This window comes from Talpa occidentalis, unplaced genomic scaffold (genome assembly GCF_014898055.3).
Source record: "Talpa occidentalis isolate TD23 unplaced genomic scaffold, MPIMG_talOcc4v2.1 talOcc4.10, whole genome shotgun sequence".
NCBI lineage: Eukaryota > Metazoa > Chordata > Mammalia > Eulipotyphla > Talpidae > Talpa > Talpa occidentalis.
Window position 1 is genome coordinate 32,796,420 of NW_023600993.1, and position 23,247 is coordinate 32,819,666.

A 23,247-nucleotide genomic window follows, 5' to 3' on the forward strand; every position below is an offset into this window, starting at 1 on the left:
TGCCCTCCTTGCCCCCCTCCCTTGCTCATTCCCCTTGGCCGAGCAGCCCTGGAACCCCTCAGTCTAACCTCGGCCAGTTCCTGTACCTCCTCACTTCTGCAGCCCACAGCCCCTGATGGTTCATGCTTCCATCCCTCCCCTGGTGAGAGGAAGGCCCAATTTCTGGGGCAGGCATCCAGGATTTTCAAGCGCCCCCTCCCTTCCCTGCAGTCTGGTAACTGCAGTGGGGGTTCACACCAGAGCACTGAAATTAAGCAAATTGACATGTTTGCAATGATCGTTTTTAAAGATGACTTAATTGTAAGCAACTTCCCCAGACCACCACCACCACCACTTCTTCCATTTAACAAATCTTCCTTTACAGATTCATTTGCTTAGGAAAGATGGCACAGGTGAGGTTTCCATTCACAGAGAAAGAGTGATGGCGACCACCAGGCCCTCTGAAGGGAGCCAAGGCCAGTTTGTATGTTTGTATGTTGCATCTGACTGTTCAGTGACAGTTAATAACTGGGGGGCGGGGGGCAGGGGAAAGAGCCTATGAGAAACTTTGGTTCTTGGAAAAGTCTAACCTAATGAAAGAGATAGTTGAAGTTAAATCAAGCTAGAACATTCTAACCTTTGACAGGGCCTTGGGAGAGACACTCAGGCTGGCCATTTGGGGTGCCAACCTCTGAAGAGATAGTAAATCACACTGTACCCTTCAGAGGCCCAAAGTGCAAGGGTGGCTAGCTGCTTTGCACCTGAGGTGCACATGGTAGAGGGGTTAGGGCTCTGCCCTCTGACTAGTTTACTCAGCCTGTCCTTGAGGTCTCTGAGGCACTCGAGGTCACTCTGCCCTACAATAATCCTCCTGGTAGGGAGGAAGATCCATGGGTTTTGTAGAACCTTAGGGAGATTGGGAGAGCCCCACGCGTTCTGGAACAAGGCCCACAAGTGCACTTGTGGCCACTGAGTTTCCTAGGAAGAGGCCAGCTCTCACAGAAACTGTTGAAGGAAACTGTTGTCAAGACCCAGGGTAGGGCACAGGACCTGGCCTTGCTGGAGTGCTGCCAGACTAAGCGGAGACTGGGGCAGAGTCCAACCCCATAACCAGCAGAAGAGGACAGTGGAGCGAGAGGGGGAGCACAAGTGGGATGGTTAGGAAGGCCTCTTGGTCTGGGGGAGGTTCCAAAAGGCTCTGGCCGAAGTCAAGAAGAAAGATGATGACTTCAGTGATGCAGCGTTCAAAGGCATCTTCATTGAACTGAGAAAGCAGTGGCTCTGGGACCCTCCCCCAAGATCAATGTGCCCTGCTGGCCTGTGCTCCTCCTCCCAGTCTTCTCCTGAGGGCAGACAGCAGAGACCGACCACACTGGAAACACTGCTCACAAAAGCCACAGGGAGCCCAAGGAGACCAGCAGAATGTAGCCAGTGAGGAAGACTGGGCTCAGGAAGGCAGAGGTGGCCCTACTGGTGAACTTCATTTCCTTGACCTGCCTCTTGATCCACGGGGTGAAGTAGGAGGTGCTGGTGTAGATGCCTAGGAAGCGGCTTTTGGTGCAGCCAAAGCTCCAGCTCACCACCCCCATCTGAATCCAGGTCTTGTTCATTTGGCAGACAAGAGGGCTGCCAGAGTTATCCTGTGGAGGGGAAGAAGGAATGCATAAGGGAGGGAACAGGAAGGCCTCCCTGCAAGGCTTCCCGGCCAAATCCTTACCACAGCTGCCTTAGACCTGTGCTGTCCCCACCATGTGTCCTGCTCTGAGGACACAGAAGTTGTACAGGGGTGGGGTGGGAGGGAGGCCAAGCCCAGGACAACACTGGCCTCTGCTGACTCTCAGACCATAACTCTCAGGCCTCCTCTTCTGCTCCCCTTAAATCCTGGTGGACCTCCAAGCTGTTGCCCTTGACCCTCTTCAATCCTGCTTGCAGGGAGAGCTACTTGAAATGCACAGCAGACCCCACTTTTTGTGCAAAGCAGGTACATGTATGAGAATAATGTTTACAACAACAGACATTAAAGGGTAATCATTGTCATTCCTGCTAATGCCAGTTTCTTATGGTTTTCTAAAAATCTTTCTTTACCTTCTGTATTGTTGAAAGGTTTTATAAATCAGTAAAACAGCTCACTCACACACAATCTCAACCTCTGATGTGTATTTTTAAATATAGGGCCAATCAAGATTTACAGGACATAATCTAATGAAGAGACCATAAGACACTTAACAGGAAAGGATCTACACCTAAGAACATACTCTATTAAAGCATATCTACTTATTGTTCCAGATGAGGCAACATAAAACTACGAAAAAAAAGTCCATTCTCAGAATTTGGCATTCTGTAGCACAGAATAGATTCAGCCTTGCCGAAGAGAACCAAATAGGTGAGATTGTGATTGTAATTAAATGCTTGGGTGATCCTCAGAGCCCAAAGCCCAAGGGAGAGTGGGCGACAGAGCCCAGAAGTCAGCTTTGCCCCAAAAGCATTTGCCAAATTCAGTGAAATGCAGCTTTGGTCTTCACAGCCCAAAACCCAGGGCTTGGCCACCAAGTGGGGCCTAAGAGGAAACCTGGAAAAAGCTACACCTCCAAAGAGGACCACACCTTCTGGTGAGAAAAAACTGCAAACAGGACCCCTCAGCGTCCGCTTGACTTGAGCCAGAGCTAACATGTGAAGTGGTCCTGGGGTGGTCATACGCTCGGGTATCTGGCAGAAACAAATATGGACTTTGTCTGAGGGAAACCATTTTTGAGCCATAGTTCAGAAGGGCCCTACAGAAAACACCCTAGAAAACAAGTCCTCCCTCTTAATAAAATATCACCCTGCACACAGGGAAGAGACAGCATCAGCAAATGCCAGAGCACAGAAGCAGAGACTGTGGCTCGAGATTTGGGGACTAGCACAGGAAGCTTCGAGGTTTCTGGTAACATGTTATTTCATAGGCTGGGTGGTGGGGACATACATATTTTATATTCTTAATGCTCCATACATATTTTATATTCTTTTGTGTCAATTCAATAGAGTAAAAATAATTTAAAAATTATAAAATGTCCATTCTCCTTACATTCATCTCTAAAGTTCAAGCAATGTCAAATAAAACACCAGCGAGACTTTTCAGGACTTTGACAATCTGATTCTAAAGCTGATATGGAAGGATAGCAGTCCACGAATTCTGTGGCAGTTTCGAGAAAGAACAGACTGGTCAGGCTAGGGGGGAATCTGACCCACCAGAAGTTAAGAGAGAGCGAGGGATATTTCAGAGCTATAATTATAGAAAGAGTGGTAGTGGCGCAAAGAGAAAAACAGACCAGTGGCGCCGTGGAGAACCAAGGCCATGCTGCACGTGAGGAGACCTTCCTCAGTGTTGTGTCTGTGGGGAAGGAGGTCCCTGCAATAGATGGTGAGGGAAAGACAGAGAAAAACGAAGGTGTACGCTGCTATCACAACACTCCGCAGGATAAATGTCAAGAGTTAAGAAGGTAAAAGCTAATTAAAAACATGTAGTGTCTGGACTTTATGACTTAGGATGAAGCAGCTGTTTTAAAATAATACTCAAGATCGACAAATCTGAAGGGGCTTACTTGTAGCAAAACTGAGGCTCTCTGTTCAATGAAGGACACCGAATCTCACTGAAGACAGATGAAGAATTTTGACAAGGCCTTTGCCGTCTAAAACCAACTAGAGGGCCTCCCTGGTGGCACAAGCAGTTAAGACACAACCTATGAAGAAGTCCACAGCCACTGCAGCACGAGTTCAATCCCCAGCCAGCCAGGGAGCTACCCTCATGGCACGGCAGACCTCTCCTGTCTTGCCCGCTGCTCCCCTCAGCAGTGTACTTAGGTCAATCTGCCTGCTCTGTTTCCCACTCTGTCTCTGGTGAATCCTCTCACCCTCCACACCTCTGGTCTGTACCCCAGCTCTTGAATGCAAAAATAAATAAATCTTTAAAAAAATAATAAAATAAAACCAACTAGAGGTCAACACTTAGCACATCTAGGGGAATCCTGAAAATTAAGACAGAGAAAGACACTCGAGAGGCAGAACTCCCCAGTCCCCAGAAGCACAGGAGGAGGGAGATGGGTAGGCTTTGGTCAGGTTTAAAGCAAATCAATTTTTAAATCGAACCTTATAGTAAGACAGGCATGTAATAACTGAAAGCAACTAAAAATTATGGATGCTGCCCAAAATGATGTTTGGAGGAGGTAGAAAAACTTGATATAAGGTATGTGGGAGCAATGACCTGAAGAAATAAAATCAATGTGGATTCTCTAACAAATTGAGACTCCTCAATAAACAAATACAGGAGGGGATGTGTAGCATCGTCTTTATGCAAATTAAATGATCATATAGCAACAATACATCATCTTTAATGATGTCTATTAAACAGATTAGGGTAGGAGCCTTTTTGGGGGAAGATGATGGAGAGAAGTTAAGGCAGTGATAATCAAGCTAGTGATGACAGAGTGAGGACTCTTACCTGAGAAATATGATTAACTAGATCCCAGAGAAAAAAAGGAAAGAGAGATCATATACATGGGCATTCTCATACCACAGTGAAATAAAACCAGAATCCAATAACAAAGTGTGAAACAATCCATCAATGGGGGGAAAAATTAACTTTCAAAAATGCTAAAGTAAAAACAAATATCTATAATTAGAGTGCAGAAAAAATAAGTATCCCTGATCATACCCTTTTAATATTAAAGAAGATAAAATGAAAATAAATTTTTGTTATCGTCATTAATTATTTATTACTGCATATTCAGCTCAGGACACTGGAGAAGGAATTAATAAAGACAAAAAGGGGAAAATTCATGCATGAGAAAGCAGAAAATCACAGACTTGAAAAAAGAAGTCCACAGTTCGTTCTTTAAAAAACAACAAAAATAGATAAGCACCTTGTCCTACCAAGAAAAAAAGAAGAAAAGGAAAATGCAAAGATTTAATGGTATAAGTAGAAAAAGGACTAAGAACCACATGCAAGGAAAATATACTTTCTCAGAATCTGAAGAATGTTTATAACTTCCTTTTTGTGGATTTATATTCTGGATGAAATGACTAATTTCGAAGAAAATGCAAACCATCTAAGCCCAACAACCAAGGGAAATAAAACTTAAAATATTGCCCAAGATCAACCCCTTAAAGGAAAACAGGCCTAGCTAGTTTCACAGGCAACTTCTACCTAACGTTTAAGGAACAGATAAGTTACCTTACTCCGAATGAATGTTCCAGAATGTGGACCAATATTTTTCAAGTGAAATACAGTCTTTATTCTATAATCTGCTGCTGGTCTAGACAAGCATGTGATCTATGGAGCACAATCCACACCACCTCTGTGTTTGTTGTTTTCTGCCTGCAGTGTGCCCCTTTCCTGGGCAGTGTACCCATCCTGGGTAGAGTCCAAGACCCAGCACAGGGCGTCTGTTGGACAAATGCATAAATTAAACATGTTCTAAAAAAAGACAGTAAAAATCTGAAGCCAACAGATGAGTGAAACAAAAGCACACCATGACCAGGAAGGGATGGTCCTGGCACGCGGGAGAGATGGAACTGACTCTGCACAGAGTCAGGGCACAGGGAATCTTAGAAGCTGAAGAAGACATGTCTTATGACACTCGTTCCTGAAATGCCACACTGATACAGAAAGGAATGGCTCTTCCCGACATGACATGTTTCATGATGAGGTAGAAGTACTTCCATGAAGCTCAGCCCAAAAAAATCCACTGAAAAAGTGAAAATGAAAGAAGGTTCTGGTCGTGCTAAGGTAGAAGCTACAAGTCCACTGGTTTTGGTTTTTGTTTTTTAAAGATTTATTTATTTATTTATTTATTTATTTATTTACACAAGCACTGGGTACAGTCAGAAGCGCGGGAGGGTGAGAGAATTCACCAGAGCCAGAGGGGAGAGCAGAGCAGGCAGACTGACGAAGTACACTGCTGAGGGGAGCAGCGGGCGGCAGGAGAGGTCTGCGCGCCATGTGGGACCCTCGCCGGCGGCCAGGGATCGAACCGTTGCTGAAAGAGGCTGCAAGCAGCTTCGCAGCCCAGCGCTCAACCGCTGCACCATCAGGAGGCCCAAGTCCACTGTTTTTAATTCAAGTTTAAATATGTGGAAAATATAAGGTGACTGGCAGTAGAAGGAAACAGATATGACAACTTCTAAACTACTACAGAGGAAAAGTGGTGGGGCAAGAAATCAAACCAAAATGTAAGGCGGGGGAACAAAAAGAAACATTCTTCTTGGTAAATGGATTAAAGGACAGGCTCGCAGATGTGTTGGGGAAAAAAATAGTTTCCAGCTTAATGGTGTCTAGAAGAAACAAACCTAAAACAAAATGACACAGTGTCTGCTGGAAGACAGAGTAGTTGTTTTGGAATCTAGCTCCAGACACTGCAAAAGACGGAGAGAGAAGAAAGAGGCATACATGTTGAAAAGATGAAGGCAAATTTATCATTCCTAAAATTAAGTGAATCAACTAGATCCAGGAAAGTTGCTTATTGCAAAGTAAATACACACCAAAAACCAATAAAAAATACTAACACAAAATATAATGAAAGGGGCCTCCCCTGGTGGCCAGGCGGTTGAATGCCTCTCTGTGAAGCTGTCAGCGGCCTCTGCAGCGCCGGTTCAATCCCTGTCGGCCAGAGAGGGTCCCACATGGCGAACAGACCTCTCCTGTTGTGCCCGCTGCTCCCCTCAGCAGTGTATTTCAGTCAATCTTCCTGTTCTGTTCCCCGCTCTGTCTCTGGTGAATCCTCTCACCCTCCCGCACATCTGACCTATACCCCGGTTCTTGTATAAATGAATAATAAATCTTTTTTAAAAATACAATGAAAGAAAACATACTGCTTACAGTAATGACATAAAGCACTGAGGAATAAAATTAAACAGCAGCTTATACCAATTATGTGGAAAAAATGTCTGCTCTGGGGACCTAAAGAAATAGAGCAAAATAGTCTATTTCCCCCAAATTAATCTATCAATTTCCACCAAAATTGCCACATAGTTTTGTTTTTGGCATTATACTAAAATTGTTTGATTAGAATGAACATGGGAGACCAGCCAGGTAAATTATTTAAAAGTAACTGAATAAGGAAGAGGACCTGCCTTACCACATATAAAAAAAATTTACAAAACTACAATAATTTCAACAGAGTGGTGATGGCACAGGAATGAGACAGCAAGTGGCAGAAACAAACCAGAATAAGATGGGAATGCAGAAAATAAAAAAGAGGACATTTCTAATTCACTGCCAAAAAAAGCATAAGTATTCAATAAAAGAATTTTTATATAACTGGTTACATTTGGAGAAAAATATTTGGAAAAAATTAAATTTGATTCCCTTTCTCAACCTTACAAATGAATCAAAATTAAAGCATTTGAAGAAAACAATTAACAACATGTATGAGTAAATAATTTTATAATTTGGGGGTAGGGAAGGTACTTCTAAGCACAGCACAAAAACTACAAACACAAGGGAAATAATGATAAATGTGAACACATCAAAATTTTAAATAACTGGGGGAAAAAACCCATACCAAGGAAAGGTAAATGATGGACAAGCAGGTAAAATATTGTAAAGCTGTTTACAAAGGGTTAGAACTTCAGTTCCCAAAGTTTTGGGGGTGACTTTTACTTTGAGATAATTGCAGACTTACAGACAAGTTAAAAGTGTTGTGATTTTGGGGCCTCCCTAGTGGCGCAAGGAGTTAAGCACCGCACTATGAAGCAGTCCACAGCCTCTGCAGCACGAGTTCAATCCCCAGCCAGGGAGCTACCCATATGGCGCAGCAGACCTCTCCTGACTGGCCCGCTGCTCCCCTCAGCGGGGTATTTCAGTCAATATGCCTGTTCTGTTCCCCACTCTGTCTCTAGTGAATCCTCTCACCCCCACATCTCTGGCCTGTACCCCAGCTCTTGTATGTATAAATAAAAAAATCTATAAAAAAAAGTGTTGTAATTTTACCCAGATCCACCAATTATTAATATTTTACCATATTTGTTTTATATTCTCTCCATCAATATGTATGTGTACAGTTGACCTTTGAACAACAGTTTGAACTGTGCATGTGAAGTTTTTTCTATCAGAGGGCTCTGTACATACAAGATTCAACCAATCACAGATGTTGAAAAGATGAAGGCAAATTTATCATTCCTAAAATCAAGAGAATCAACTAGATCCAGGGAAGTTGCTTATTACAAAGTAAATACACACCAAAAACCAATAAAAAGTACATACAGGAATCCACATAGGAGCCCACGGAGATGGAGGGCTAACTATATGGGATTTGAGCATCCTTAAATTTTGGTATCTTTGGGGGACAGGGGAAAGGAGGGTCCTGAAACCAATCTCCTGAAGTTCCCAGGAGATAACAGTAGTTAGTTTTGGAGGCATCAAAACTTATACACACATTTTTGACTGTGTGTGGAGTCTTCACCCCAACTTCCATGTTGTTCAACAATTAAGTGTGTCTGTGTGTGTGTGTGTGTGTGTGTGTGTGTGTGCGTATAGTCCCCCTTAACCTTGGTTCCTTGTTTTCCATGGTTTCAGTTACCTGAGGTCAACTAAGGTCCCAAATCATTATGTATAATAAGATATTTTGAGGAGAGACCACATCACATAATTGTTATTTTGGTATATATGTTGTTACAATTGTTCTATTTTATTACTAGTTTTTGTTGTAAATCTTACTGTGCCTAATTTATAAATCAAATCTGTATCATAGGTTCATATGTATAGGGGAAAACAGAACATACAGGTCTTGGCCCTATACATGATTTCAGATATCCACTGGGAGTCTTGGAATAGATCCCTCAGGGATAAGAGGAGTTTCTGTACTATAATGAACCACTTGAAATTAAATTTCAAAACACACTATGCTCTTTTACTACTAATTACTATAGCATATAATATTCCAATTTTTTAGAAATCAATAGAAACAAGTCCTTTTAATAGAAAAATATGGGCAAAGGAGAGGGAAAAGTATAAATGGTACATTGAACTACTAGTGTTGTAACAGGGTGGTCCCCAGGAAAGGGGGAGGTTCCAGGTTCCCTGGCCCACCCAAGGAAGGGTGGAGCTGAGCAGGAAGAGGAGAAGCTGCAGAATAGACTGAGGAAGGAAGGAAGCAGGATGGAGCCAGGAGACCTGGAGGAGGCGCATGGAGCCTAGAGACACGTGAAGAAACTGCGCTTGTCTTTGGGTTGTGGACTGGGTGACACAGACGTGGGTGAGACCCATGGGGAGGTGACAATGGCAGCTTTTATCTTGATGTTGATTTTGCTCTTTTCCTTCTGGGCTTGTCTGGTTGTTTCTGACCCTTTTCTGTGGGTCCCCACAGGAAGATGCTTTAGACTTGTGGCAGGCTTTGGGGCCTTGTTCTGGGCCAATCCCATATGGATGGACTTTTACCCACGAGGGGACGGGTAACTTTGGGTGCTTCATTTAGAAACTAGACTCTTTGCCTTACCTGTATTGTTTCCTAGTTTTATTAAAGTTCCTTCCCATTAAAGTCTCCTATGTTTTGTGTTGGTGCGGCGGATGGCAGAACCCATTTAGAATAGGCAGGTTTGCGGGGCTTGGGCTACCCCTCTCCCTGTCCTATAACAGATTTGGCGTCCAACGTGATTTAGGACAGAGCTATCCGTGGTTAGTCAGCCCCATGGGGAAACTGGGCTTCCCTATGGCACTGGCTACCATAAGCGCAAATGTGATTTTTGGTTTCTCCAGTGTGTTTGTTTCATATGTCGATTTGCTGTTGAAAAACTGGCTTGGGCTTTATGAAGATCTGTGTGTAATTTGTTTGTAGTGACTTGCTAAGACATTTGATTTTGTGGAAATTGTTCTGCTCAACAGTTTTACTCAAAAGATTAGGCAGTACATTGGACCATGTGGCCAGATCAAAGATGGCCTCTGAGGCCACTTGGCATGCTCTTGTAAAATTCAGAGGTTCTTGTTGCTAGGACTTTGGAACTTTTTTTTTCTTTCTTTTTGTAATCTCTACTGTCTCATTAGCATTTCTAAAGGCAATAATGGTTCTTCAGTGGTATGTTGCTTTGTCTTTGGCTACTTCCTGCTCTCTGCCTGATGGATTTTGCAATCCAATTGTGGGGCAGTGGTGTTTAAATTAGCAAATGTATGCCTGGGTAGCCTTAAGCAGTAACTGGTAATTGCTGGTATCCTTGATGGATTCTTGGAGATAACTTGAATTTTTGCAAAGTCTGGATCAGAAAAATTAACAAGATTTTGTCTGAGTCTGAAAGGATTTGCTACTGTGAATTTTGTCTACACAATTTGTTTTGGGCATGTTTGCCATTTTGAATACTGGATTTGTTCAATTGCTGGTGTAAGACAAGATTCTAAGTTTCTGCTTCCTACTGAGGAAGGTCTGTTATGGAAAGCACTCTTTAGAGTGCATCATGTAACTATACCAGGTTTTCATACCTGTGTTGTTGTTGTCCCTCCCTATTGTGGGGGAGGTGTAATCTGTGCTTAGATGTTTAATCTGCTCTTTCAGCTTCTGTCCCAGAGTGGCTAACAGAAGTAAGGATATGACTCCTTTTAATTGAAAGTTAATTACTGATATTTTGATTTTGCTTTTACAGGTTCTATTCCAGGAAACCCAAGGAGTGCCTGCTTGGTGGCTAACAAGAGATGACTCCTTTTGCTTAAAAGTTAACTGTTACTTTTATTCTTTCAGTTGCTGTACAGAATACCCCAGGATTGACTTCTAACAAAAAGTCTTCAACACTGAAAACCCTAATGTGATAAACAAGGTCGTGTAACTCTTGTGATTAATAAAACTTTTCCTTCCTATTTCCAAAGTTTTAGGTTTGTAGGATGACAACCGGAAATTTTTCTGCCAGCAACACTCCACATTTTTTTTGGACTTTGACATTTTTTTTCTGAGCCTATGGAGTAAAACTGCAGTTACATAACATATTCTACGTGGCATAACTAAAAAAAAACTGTCTTTGTCTATACGTTGTATGTCTGTATGTCCTTGTGTCTAACTGTCTTGACCTCCAGTGATCGACAAATTGGTATACATGGTGCCCATAGATGTTGAAAAAAAAAAAAGTCTCCAGTTATGATAAAAACAAAAAGTTATGGTTTGATTGTCAACATTGTTCTACTGAACGAAGCCGGTGCCTTCATAGAGATTGAATATTGTTGTTTCTGTTAATTTTCTCATATTTATGGCAAAGCTTCCCAAAAATCTAAATTCAAATACAAATTTGGTAGCCTGTCATTTGACTGATGCAAGGAAATTTTGTGGAACCTCAGTAGAGCTCCTGAGACACTCCACGAAGTTTCTCCCTTTCCTCCTGGGAAGGCATTAGATGAATTTGTTCTATTTGGATTTTACCTAATGAAGTAAAACTGGAAGAGAAGCATTGTCACTTGGGAAAATGGTAAAACTTTGGTATGTACAAAATGTTAACAGTAGTTTTCTAAAATGTGTATGAAAAAACCTCTCAGTATCTGGTATGTATGTAAATTGTCAATGGTGATTGTCACCTTGTAATATTGTATAATTCAATTGTTTCACATCTACAGAAATTGTTTCTGGAAATATAGGGAAAAAAGGTCTCAACAGATTCCTATTGATGGAACTGTTGAGAGAAAAAAAAACTTTCCTACAAAGGACTGAATAGACCTGGAAATACACCTGACATTTACTAAGGTTTCTTTGACATACTAGAAATTTTTTTATGCATTCTGTCCTGAATCCACGAAGTTTTTGTTTTGTTTTGTTTTGTTTTGTTTTGAGTACCAGGATCTGCAGAAAGGTTGTAATTTTTTTTCCAGCAAAACTAACTTGTCACATTTTCTCTCCCCTTGATACCAACACAGCATACAAATAGTGGTAGTAATTTTGCTACTTATCTTAGAGTCTGTTTTTGCATAACTTACATAGGGATTTTGCCTGTTTTAAAAAAAAAATTGGACGTGAGTTTGATTGTGTGGCTTTGTGTGGAGTTCTTCCAAAAAGTTGAAAAAGAGCTGAACCAAGAAGAGGAGAACCTGTTTGCCTTGTTTGTAGGGTTCCAGAGACCTCCAAAGAAGGTGAGGAAGCTTGCCTCCATTGGCAGGACTGGACAACCCGGCCAACGAAAATGCCCTGGTACCCTCAAGAAGAGGAAAGCCCAGGTGGAGTCTGATGAGACCAACTTTGTACCTGAAGCCTGCATCGACCGGATGCCAACGGTTCGCTCTGATCCTATATGGAGTATTTCAACAAAGCCAGCTAGAAATTGCTCTTGGTTGTTTCTGCCCTGTGATTTTATGCAAAAATGGGAAAAATGGTTTAAAGGTAGATTTAATTTGCAAACTTTTGCTATCCTGTTAAACTTTGGGATCAAGGTTGAGAGAATTCGTTTTTGCATAAGTTGAACCATTTTAACACTTTTTCCCTGTGATTTTGATATATTTGCTATCTTGTTTTAGCCAATGCTCCAAATTTTTTTTTCTTTTGGCTTGGATAATGGATTATTTTTAAGTAATGAAACTGTCATACTGGACATTCATGGACAATGCTGCTGACTAATTGTTGCTTCTCTTACATACATTGTAACCCTGAAAAAAGACTGTCTCCTAAGATTACACCATGACATCTGTGCCACCATAGATATGGTGGAATAAAAATTAAAAGGGGGGATTGTAACAGGGTGGTCCCCAGGAAAGGGGGAGGTTCCAGGTTCCCTGGCCCACCCAAGGAAGGGTGGAGCTGAGCAGGAAGAGGAGAAGCTGCAGAATAGACTGAGGAAGGAAGGAAGCAGGATGGAGCCAGGAGACCTGGAGGAGGCGCATGGAGCCTAGAGACACGTGAAGAAACTGCACTTGTCTTTTGGTCGTGGACTGGGTGACACAGATGTGGGTGAGACCCGTGGGGAGGTGACAATGGCAGCTTTTATCTTGATGTTGATTTTGCTCTTTTCCTTCTGGGCTTGTCTGGTTGTTTCTGACCCTTTTCTGTGGGTCCCCACAGGAAGATGCTTTAGACTTGTGGCAGGCTTTGGGGCCTTGTTCTGGGCCAATCCCATATGGATGGACTTTTACCCACGAGGGGACGGGTAACTTTGGGTGCTTCATTTAGAAACTAGACTCTTGGCCTTACCTGTATTGTTTCCTAGTTTTATTAAAGTTCCTTCCCATTAAAGTCTCATATGTTTTGTGTTGGTGCGGCAGATGGCAGAACCCATTTAGAATAGGCAGGTTTGCGGGGCTTGGGCTGCCCCTCTCCCTGTCCTATAACAGTGTTAGGGGGAAAAGGATGTCCCAGGAACCCGTTTAATATCGGGGTTGCTCTATAACACTAGCATCTATATTTGAACTTCCCTTGTCCCTTCAAAATTTATTTAGAAGGTGAGTTCTTTCCCTGAGACTACATATAAACTTGGACAAAACCAGAATGTTTTGCTGACTGTGATTAATGTAATCATAATCACTACAATTACACTGTCACATAAACATCTCAGTTCAGAAATCAGAATATCTATTTCCATGCAGTAATCACAAGGCTAAATTTCATTTAAAAAAAAAAATATCCCCACTGCCATCTAGGGGTTTGGCACTGGAGGCCCGGGAAGGAGGAAGCCAGGTCTGTTTTCTCCCCACCCCTCCCTTTAGATCCCCCCTCCTACCCCATCCTGCTATGGCTTTATGCTGACTCTGCAAGGTTCAAGCAGGAGAGCGAGGAGGCAGGAATGCTGGCTTGTCTCGCCGGCACTTCCTGCTATCTAGGCCTGGGGAAGATGTACTGCAGTCTCTCCCCTGGAGAGGCACGCATCCTGCTAAAATTCCTTCTGGGAGACTCGAGGATACCCTCAGTCCATCCTGTTAGAAGGGCTGGGTGAGAGCACAGGAGAATCTCTCCGGAGAAATCTTCCTCACAAAATTACCTCCTGCTCCACCCTCCTTACCCTTCAGTACCAAGTGTAGTAGATTATCAGTCACACAATTCTCTTTGAATTCTGGTACCAAGTGTGAAAGGTCCATGCAGGGGGCCGGAATGCAGGAGCCAACCAGGAAGCCCACCTGGGGGGCAGGAATGCGGATACCTGCCTGGAGGATTCAGGCGGTGCGCCTCCCCCTTCCCCCCCACGAGTCTCTTCTCAGACAAAGAACCCCCTACCTGCCCCACGAACCTTTTCGCGCCCTACAAACATTTCCCGCCGAACGAGCCCACCTGACCTCTCCTCACCCTATAAAACTCTGCTTCCCCCTAACAACGTGCGCGACTCCACTGACCCCCGCCTTGGGTCTGTGAGGTCCGCCCGGGGCGCAATAAACTTTCCCTTCCCCCAAGGAAGCTTGGCCTGGCTGTTCTTTACCGCGCCGAACCTTTCAAAGTGTATTCTGATGACTTCCTTGAAACTTCCTATTAAATATTCCATTACACAAGTAAGTTATAAAATAGCTCAATTTCATGAAACCAAAACAAAAATTAAAGCTTTAGTGTGTCAAAAGTTAGGACAAAAAATAACACCTAATGCTGCTGATGTGGAAAATAAGGCCCTCGTCTACTGTTGGTATTAACACAAATGGGACCACATCTTTGAGGATGCTAATTTATTGATATCCACTAAAATTCTAAATAGGCATATAACGATCTTGTAATTATTCTTCTAAAAATGCAATCTAGAGAAATACCTGAACAAATGTGAAAAGATATATGAAAATGGTAAGAAAATACTGAAATGAGCTAAAATCTCTATCAATTGGAGAATGGTTAGATAAATTATGACATAGTCATATGAAAGAATCATTATCCAGCAGTTAAAGGGAATGGAATAAATTTATATTCACAAAGAAAGCATCCCAAATATATTTCAAGTGAAAATTTAAAAGATGGATAAAATTATAATTTTTTGTTAAAAGTCAAAACCAGAAAAAAACCTAAAATGGTTTAAATATGTATAGAAAGAAATGTTAGTGGTATAAATGAGACAACTTAGAGTGGAAGCTTCTAGGTAGCTTGATTATAGGAAAGTCTCATTTTCTAATTTTTTCATGTATGTATTACTTTTTTTATAAGAAAATGTGTACATTTACTTTCAGATCACAAAACATAGTATTTTAAAATAAGATAACAATGGAACCACAACAGTATAAATTTAAGAGATGAATCCAAAACTTAACTAAAAGATGATTTCATGGCTTTAAATAGTTCAAACACAAACCTGGAAAGAGTAAATCTTTTTTTTTTTCAAGAAGACTGAAAATTAAAACCAAATCACTCTGAAGGAAAGCAGAAGAAAGACTACTAGAAACAGAAAATAATGAAATAAACATTTAAAAAATTAACTACATTATAGGCCATCAAACATGTCTCAACATATACCATACAACTAGTGTTACTGTAGAACTAAGTTTGTGACTAACAGGAAATTGAGTTAGAAATCAATAATGAAAACAAACATGTATTTGGAAATGTGAAAAAAAATTCTAAATAATGGTAAATATGAAATAAAAATGAGATTATGTAAATATTTAAAACTAGACTGATAAAAATGATACAAATCAAAATGTGTGGCACTAGGCTAAAGCAATATTTAGAGAGAAATGTGTAGCCTTAAATACTTGTATCAGCACGGGGCCTCCCTGGTGGCGCAGGAGATTGAGCTCAGCATTGTGAAGCTGTCTGATGCCTCTGCAGTGCCAGTTCGATCCCAGCCGCTGGCGAGAAGCAGACCTCTCCTGTCTCACCTGCTGCTCCCCTCAGCAGTGTATTTCAGTCAGTCTGCCTGTTCTGCTCCCCACTCTGTCTCTGGTGAATCCTCTCATCCTCCCATGCACCCAGGGAGGAGGTACCCGTTCTTGTATAAATAAATCATAGGAAAAAAAAAAAAAAACCTTGCATTAAAAAAAAAAAAATTGTATCAGCAAAGAAAAAAAAGACAAAAAATAAAGTATTAGGTGTTCAACTCAAGAAGTTAGCCCCTAAATTTGATTTATGAGAGTCTGGCAAAATGGTGGCAGAGTGACAATGCTGGGCTCACCCCCTCCACATAATCACAACTAGATGACAGCAGAACAAAGCCAATAACCCCAACAGAAAAACAGGAAGCTACTGCACACAGCAGGAACAACCGTCATTGAAAGGGGTTGCAAAGCATTTGAGAAGATTCAGGCCCACTTATGACAAAAACTCTAAACTAAACGGGGATAGTAGAAACCTACCTCAGGGCCTCCCTGCGGCGCACTGTGAAGCTGTCCGCAGTCTCTGCTGTGCGGATTCAATCCTGGCCTGCTGGGGAGCTACCCACATGGCGCAGCAGACCTCTCCTGACTCGCCTGCTGCTCCCCTCAGCAGTGTATTTCAGTCAGTCTGCCTGTTCTGTTCCCCACTCTGTCTCTGGTGGATCCTCGCACCCCCCGCATCTCTGGCCTGTAACCCAGCTCTTGTATGCATAAATAAATAAATCTTAAAAAAAAAATCAAAAACTCCATTTATAATTGCCTCAAAGAGAATTAACCTAACTAAGGACCTATATCATGAGAACTATAAGACATTATTAAAGGACCTAGTGACATAAAGAGATGAAAGGGCACCCCATGCTTATGGAGGGGGAGAATCAATATAAACAAAATGATTCTCCTGCCTAAAATGATGTACACGTTTAACACAATCCCCATCAAGACACCAGCAATATTTTTCAAAGAAATTGGCCAAAATATATTGAAATTTCTATGAACCACAAATGACCTTGAATAGCAAAAGCAATCCTGACAATAAAAGAGAGAAACAAAGGCATCATGTTACCTGACTTCAAACTTTACCATAAAAACAACATGGTAATGGCACAAAAATAGATATATGAATCAATGGAACCAAATCAAATGCCCAGAAATAAATCCACATACATATCCGTTCCTAAACTATGATAAAGCCACAACCACCATACAACGGGGAAGGAACAGTCTCTTTATAATGAATAGTGTCAGGAAAACTGGAAGACCACACATAAGAGAATGGAGTTGAATCACTTTCCAGCTCTATAAACAAAAACAAATTCCAAATGGATTAAAGATTTAGACATAAGACCTGCAACAATAAAATATATAGAAGAAAACATTGGTAATATGTTCCAATAAAGATTTTTTTTAAAGATTTATTTATTTATACAAGAACCGGGGTATAGGCCAGATGCAAGGGAGGGTGAGAGGATTCACCAGAGACAGAGCCGGGCTGTGAAGCTGCCCGCAGCCTCTGCAGCACCGGTTCGGTTTAAAAAAAAAAAAAAAAAAAATCACAAGGCAATGCTATTTCTGTTTCTCACGCATCAGAATGGCAAACATTTTATAGTATGACAGTATCAAAGCTGGCAAAGACATGGAGCAACAGAATTCTCAAACACTACCATAAGAATATAGGTTAAAAGAACAACTTTGGGAAACAATTTGGCAAGTACTATTAAAGATGAAGGTATGTACAAGCCTAGGAGCCACAAGTGCCTAGCAGAACATACCCTGTCCAGAAATTCTGGAATGTGTAAACAGGGAAATGTGTGTAAGGATACTAGTAACAGCAGAGTATGGGATAAGAGAAAACTGGAAACTACCTCAATATTTACAAGCAAGAGGAGGGGTTAATCAGGTCGTATTCACAAAAGACTCTTGTAGATAGAGCTGTTAATGAATTACAGCTACATAATCAATATGGAAAAAATCTCAAAAACAAGGTTGAATAGAAGATGGGAGAGTCAGAAACATGCTTATAAAATGCTGTCATTTACGCAAAACTGGGTGCACCAGCAACCGACCCAGATCTGGGCATGTGACTAATGTTCAGAAGTATTCAAATGACCCAAAAGTATTGCCAGACTTACCGTCACCGTGGACAGGAACAAAATTTTACAGACTGGGAAACAGAAGAGCAGGGAAAGGCAAGTTTCCCAAGCTTTCCCGGTGCCATCCGAAAGGCACCAAAAGGCCCTCTGTCCTGTCCACATACTCCGTACCTGACATGAATCCAGGCCCCAGTAAGCAGTGGCGCACAGTACGTCCTGCCCGATGAACTTCTTTTGGTCCTTTAAGAAGAGGAACTGGTACTTTTTATTGCAGACTTCATTGTTTACAATCTTGACAGCCATCTCCTGAAGGCTTTGGGGGGCCTTTGTGGTGTCTGGAAAGAGACCGATCCTGCCTCGTCATCCCTGCAGTTCTTCGGCACGTCCCATCTTGGAGTTGTCTACATTAGCTAATGTGGGAGGTAGGGCCCCTTCCCGAGGTGGTCACTTGTAAAGGTTCAGCCCACAGGCTGCCTTTTGAAATAGCCCAAGAGCATTCAAAAGACTAAGCAGAAGTCTCCCCAGGAGCTGAAAGAGGACAAGGAAGATCACCCTAATAACTTGGGTCCATGAACTTGAAGGTCGTTCAGGCAAGTGGCAAGACCCTGAAATGGGCCACCCCCTGGAAGGCAAGTCCCCACAAGGCTCTTAGATTCTAGAACCCCAGGGTGGCCCCCAAGGTGTCAAATCTCCAGGAATCATTGGGGTCTCAAAGTTACAAGTGTCTATGATAAATGCCCAGTGCCTCAGTATCTCCTGAGATACTTGTGCCACCAGCATATAGAGAGCCTCATTAATAGCCAAGGATTAATTTCCTGCCATGCTGCACTGCAAGGGCTTGGCATTAGATTGAGCTTAACTTTGGGAACTGAGGTCCTTGCATGGCCCATGTCTTTTATACTAGGGCATTGTGTACATCTTGCTGTCAATGGCAGCCAAGACTTGTGCAGCACATGGAAGGGCATGTGGGTTGACAGAGGGAGGGAATGAGTGAAGGAACAAATGAATGAGCCGCTGGGGGCATTGTATTCAGAAGACACAGGTGTCTGGGGACCTCTGCCTGCTTTCACTCACCTCTAGTATTTACATGTCCCCACCCAATTACCCAGCACATGGTTCCAATAGATGGCTTGAGTTTCTGGTTGGGTAGGCAGACAGGCTGGATAAGAGGGGACCAGGAGATGTCGTCTTTGAGCTTCAAGAGGGCGATGTCCTGGGATATGAGGTTGCTGAAGTCCTCATGAATCACGATGCGACTAAGCTGGAGCTGAGTGACATTTTCTGAGAGGTTTTCGATCCCCGCATTTACAGAATACATTCGGGGGTCCTTGGATCTGCAGGACCATGGGTAGGAGGCACATCACCAACAATGAGACCATAATGGTTGGAGAGACACGGACTGACCATAGGATCATTCAGCCAGGCCCCTGGTCCCAGATCCCAGGATGTCCCAAGCCAGAAAGGAAAGTACCTGGGGCTCATGAGCCATCCCCACTGACCTCTGTAAGCAGTGTGCAGCCGTGAGGACCCACTGCAGGTGGATGAGGGTGCCGCTGCAAATGTACGCGCCCATGAATAGGATGCTCACCTGCCATGGCCACTTGCCTACCTCCTCCAGCTTCCCCTTAACCATCTTGCAGGCCAGGTTGGTCTGACCGCAGCCCCTGAACCAGGTCTCTAAGGAAAGAAGTAGAATGGGGCTGTCAGCCCCATGCACATGCTCAGGTAGCAAAGGGCAGGCTTCGGAGCCTGCACACAGCAGACCGCTGAAGCAGAGAAAGTCATCTTCCAGCCATCACAAGAGCAGCTGCCATGCACATGTGAGGAGGGGCTTTTCCCACTGCCCGAAAAAGGCAATCAGAGACACAAAGCCTGCGGGAGCCTCCTACTCTGCTCCCCAGGAAGGGGAGTCTCACAATGAGGAGAAAGAAGAAAGTCCCTGAGTTAGGAGACACATCCCTGCTCACAGATGCCATGCCAACATGTCTTCTGTCAAGCAGAAGAATGGGCAGTCGGCAGGTGACCCGAGCCAGGGCTGCCACCATAAGATTACATGTGATCGGTTAGGGTGGGACCCCAGAGATCTTCTGAAGCCCCAAACTTTTCACCCATAAGGAGTCTATTGAAACTGGTGTTGAAGCCTTGCTCCAGTTTGGTTTGGTTTCCTATTGTGAATGGGGCTATTGGTGGAGCCCACCTCTCAGATGGCGCCCGAGCAGTGCCTTATGTAGACTAAGTGATCACTCACACATCACAACATCCTCATCACAAGTCCTGGTTCTCCTAGATTATGCCTCCCAAACAAACTTATCTGTTCCATGGGTGTTGGTTTGTTCCCCAGTTTTCTAATGAGTTTACTCCCTCATGGTCACCCAGCAAAGTTAAACTGCCTGCACGCCATCTGGGTCCTCAGGTTTGGCGCACCATTAAGTCAGATACAGATGTGCCCATCAGGATATGGAGAAATGGAGATTCTTCGGACATGCCAGCTGACACCACACAAACAAACCCCTTCTGCCTTTCCCCATGTCCCTGAAGGCCTACCATCAACATAGAAAACATCTGTAAGCCTGGCAGAAGCAAATGGAGGGCCCTGAAGATCTCCTGACCCACATGCCATGGCAAACAGGTGCCCAGCCCTCAACAGTTCTCATAATAGAAGGTGGGGGTGGGGCAGGGCATCACTGCTGTTCGAGAATTCTAGAACATGAGATTTGCTTATTCAGGGTAACAGAGGAGTGAGTCTCTGACCTAGGGTTGGGGTTTCACCCAGCTGGGACACCAACGGGAGCCTGGGAATGAGACAGTGTGGTCATGGAGATGCCCCACTAGGGCCACACTGTGGTGCTGCCACCAGGCTCCCCCCTGTAATGGAGCTCCTGGTGCCTGAAGCTGTGACAACACCTGGGATCTGGCCTGTGACAGTGCCTCCTGGGTGCCACTTTTGGCCTTGATGGTGCCCCCCCATGCCCAACTCTGAGTCTGTGAGTGCCAGGTATATGGCCTGTGACAGTGCTGGGTGCCAGGCTTGTGAGGCTCCCCTTGTACAAGCTCCTTTATGAAGCCCTCGTGATTGACCCCCCCCTAAGAGGGGGTTGGCTACTTGCTCCCCCAAGTGATTAAGCTGGTACAATAAGATAACAGTGAGGAGCAGCCTCCCAGCCAGTGGGTGGCACTCATCACCAACTTGATGGTAGAAGGTGGAGCTTTCCAGATTCCACCCCCTGATGGCCTGAACAGGGGGTGATGGGAAATAGGAGCCGAGTTGGGATTTCAGCCCTTAAGCCTCTGGTGTATGGTAGGTGGAGAAGCTGCCTGCTTGCCACGTGCAGCTTTGGCTTGGACCTGGTCTCTTCTCAGAAGACACTACCTGTGGTAGGAGACAGCAACTTAACCACTGGTGAGACACCACCAACCAGTCATCACTTTTCCCCTAGGTTTGCCCGTTTCAGAACTAGCATTTTCCTTTTTCACACAGGTTCTGAATTTTCAAGAGACCACCTGTTCTGGCCTGAGGAGGCAGCTTCCTGAGAAGCAGCAGCTTGCCTGGGTCTTCGTGAATCATCAGAATAAATGACATCTTGGGAACTCTCCCCACTACTCCACGCAGATTCCTGTGCAAGGCCGCAGGCTTCTCCACGAGGTTGGCTCACCCCTGCCCCACCCCACTGCCAGGGTTGTGGAGAGCATGGGGTAGTGAGGAGCACACACTGCTGGAACTGAGTGGACAGGGGCCCCCAATGTGAAAACTGGAATCATGTGGTAAAGCAGACAATGTGCCTGCAGTTCCACTCCTGTTGGTGTGCACAGCAGCAAACAAGGGATTGTATTCAGGTGCACTGCTGGGCAGAGCCCCAGGGTGAAACCACCCAACTGCCGTCAAGGTGGGGCGGAGGCACAGGACTCAAAAGGAGACAGAGACACAGTGAATCTCAAAGACATCCTGTTGAGCAAAAGTCAGACACAAAAAGGTACATCCTGTTTGAAATTCAAAAACAAGCCAAACAAACTATTTTTAGGGCTACATGGCAGAAAATCAAGGAAACGCTCACCCCTACCATCAGATTTCATCAGGGGGAAAGAGAGAGGAGAAAGAAAATCCAGAGAAGAAAAACCCTGTCTATTCTTCTGCCTTTGCGGAAAATAATACCTTAAAGGAACAATCAATCAATAAAACAAAATAAACATCATCAACAAACAGAATAAAATTCTTTATCACCACCACTGTGAATACAGCAAAGTGACATGAAGCAGTTGAAAGTAAAAGGACAGGCAAAAATACATTAAGTATATGCATGCAAAAATAGAAATGGAAATGTTAATTTCTGAAAATGTGATTTGGGACAAAAAAAGAAAAAATTGTGTTGAAAAATAAAAATTACAATGAATATGGAACTCATAAAGTTCTGTTCACTGATAAAATAACATCAAACATAAAGCAAAATCAGCAGTATGTGAGAAATTGAAAAAAACTTCACTTGTAGTGAAAGGGTCTTCTCCAACTCTGTCTTTGAGGGGTGGAGTATCTATAAAAACCACACACTAGACTACTAATAAAACTACAATATCTTTCCTAAAAACTGAAATAGTTTGAATAACATTTTTTACCATGATGTAATGAGAAAAGGATTTAATAACAAAAGAGTAAATAAAATAAACCAAATGATTTGAAAACACTACACATACACTTTGTTGATGTATTTTGAGGAAAGAAAAACATTCTGCAAACAATTTAGAAAATACCAATCATTAGAACAATGCATTGAAAAAAACTTGTGTGTATTCAAGGCAGATCTGTAACCTTAAAAGTATGTATTAAAGGGCCTCCCCGGTGGCGTAGCGGTTGAGCGCTGGGCTGCGAAGCTGCCCGCAGCCTCTGCAGCGCCGGTTCAATTCCCGGCTGCCGGGCGAGGGTCCCATATGGCCCGCAGACCTCTCCTGCCGCCCGCCGCTCCCCTCAGCAGTGTACTTCGGTCCTTCTGCCTGTTCTGTTCCCCGCTCTGGGTCTGGTGAATTCTCTCACCCTCCCGCACTTCTGACTGTACCCAGTGCTTGTATAAATAAATAAATATATAAATCTTAAAAAAAAAAAAAGTACGTATTAAAGAGTAAAGAATGCAAATAATGAATTAAATGTTCAAATTAACAAACTATAAAAGATTCAAAATAAACTCAAGGAAAATCTATAGGAAATAAGCTAAAATTTTATAAAATCACAATTTTAAAACCTTTGTATTTAAAATTCTTCAATTTGTTTCCTTGACTGTCTTCCCTCAGCCCATCCTAGGGGGACCCTAGGAAAATGCCGAGAGTGCATCCTCCCTGCACCCCCCACCCCCAGCCTCAAGCCACAATGCTGGGAATTCAGAAACTGTCTGAAGTGGTTCCAGGTAAATAATATATGTTACGTCCAGGCAGCACACATGCAGTGATGTGAAATGATGAATAGGTTTAGGTACTGATAGAGACAGG

The 23,247-nt window shown here is 43.3% G+C and overlaps 1 protein-coding gene and 1 long non-coding RNA gene across 3 annotated transcripts; one reads left to right on the top strand and one right to left on the bottom strand.

The window, feature by feature from the left end:
- Nucleotides 1-75: 75 nt before the first annotated feature.
- On the bottom strand, nt 76-20,441 carry LOC119259239 (serine protease 46-like). Of its 2 annotated transcripts, none has more exons than XM_037527900.2 (5): nt 20,320-20,441; nt 19,275-19,452; nt 18,850-19,109; nt 17,947-18,110; nt 76-1,619 (listed from the first exon to the last, which is right to left on the bottom strand). In XM_037527900.2, exons 1-5 carry the CDS (start codon nt 20,393-20,395, stop codon nt 1,365-1,367), a joined length of 933 nt encoding a protein of 310 aa, XP_037383797.1. In that variant the 5' UTR covers nt 20,396-20,441; the 3' UTR covers nt 76-1,364. The 2 variants fall into 2 exon arrangements, with proteins under 2 accessions (XP_037383797.1, XP_054549691.1); XM_054693716.1 differs by lacking the exon at nt 20,320-20,441 and adding an exon at nt 20,200-20,218.
- Nucleotides 20,442-20,498: 57 nt separating this feature from the next.
- Nucleotides 20,499-22,342, top strand: LOC119259249 (uncharacterized). The gene is made up of 3 exons (XR_005128413.2): nt 20,499-20,770; nt 21,078-21,175; nt 21,254-22,342. It is a non-coding gene; the product is annotated as an uncharacterized LOC119259249 (long non-coding RNA).
- The last annotated feature ends 905 nt before the right edge of the window (nt 22,343-23,247 follow it).

What these genes read in the sequence shown, in the direction of transcription:
- LOC119259239 (XM_037527900.2), bottom strand. Translation starts at nt 20,395, where the DNA reads ATGGCATGTGGGTCAGGAGATCTTCAGGGCCCTCCATTTGCTTCTGCC. An exon ending in GCTGCACACTGCTTACAGAG is followed by an intron (nt 19,110 to 19,274) that starts GTCAGTGGGGAT and finishes ATGGTCCTGCAG; the next exon opens with ATCCAAGGACCCCCGAATGT. An exon ending in GGGACATGTAAATACTAGAG is followed by an intron (nt 18,111 to 18,849) that starts GTGAGTGAAAGC and finishes GTCTCTTTCCAG; the next exon opens with ACACCACAAAGGCCCCCCAA.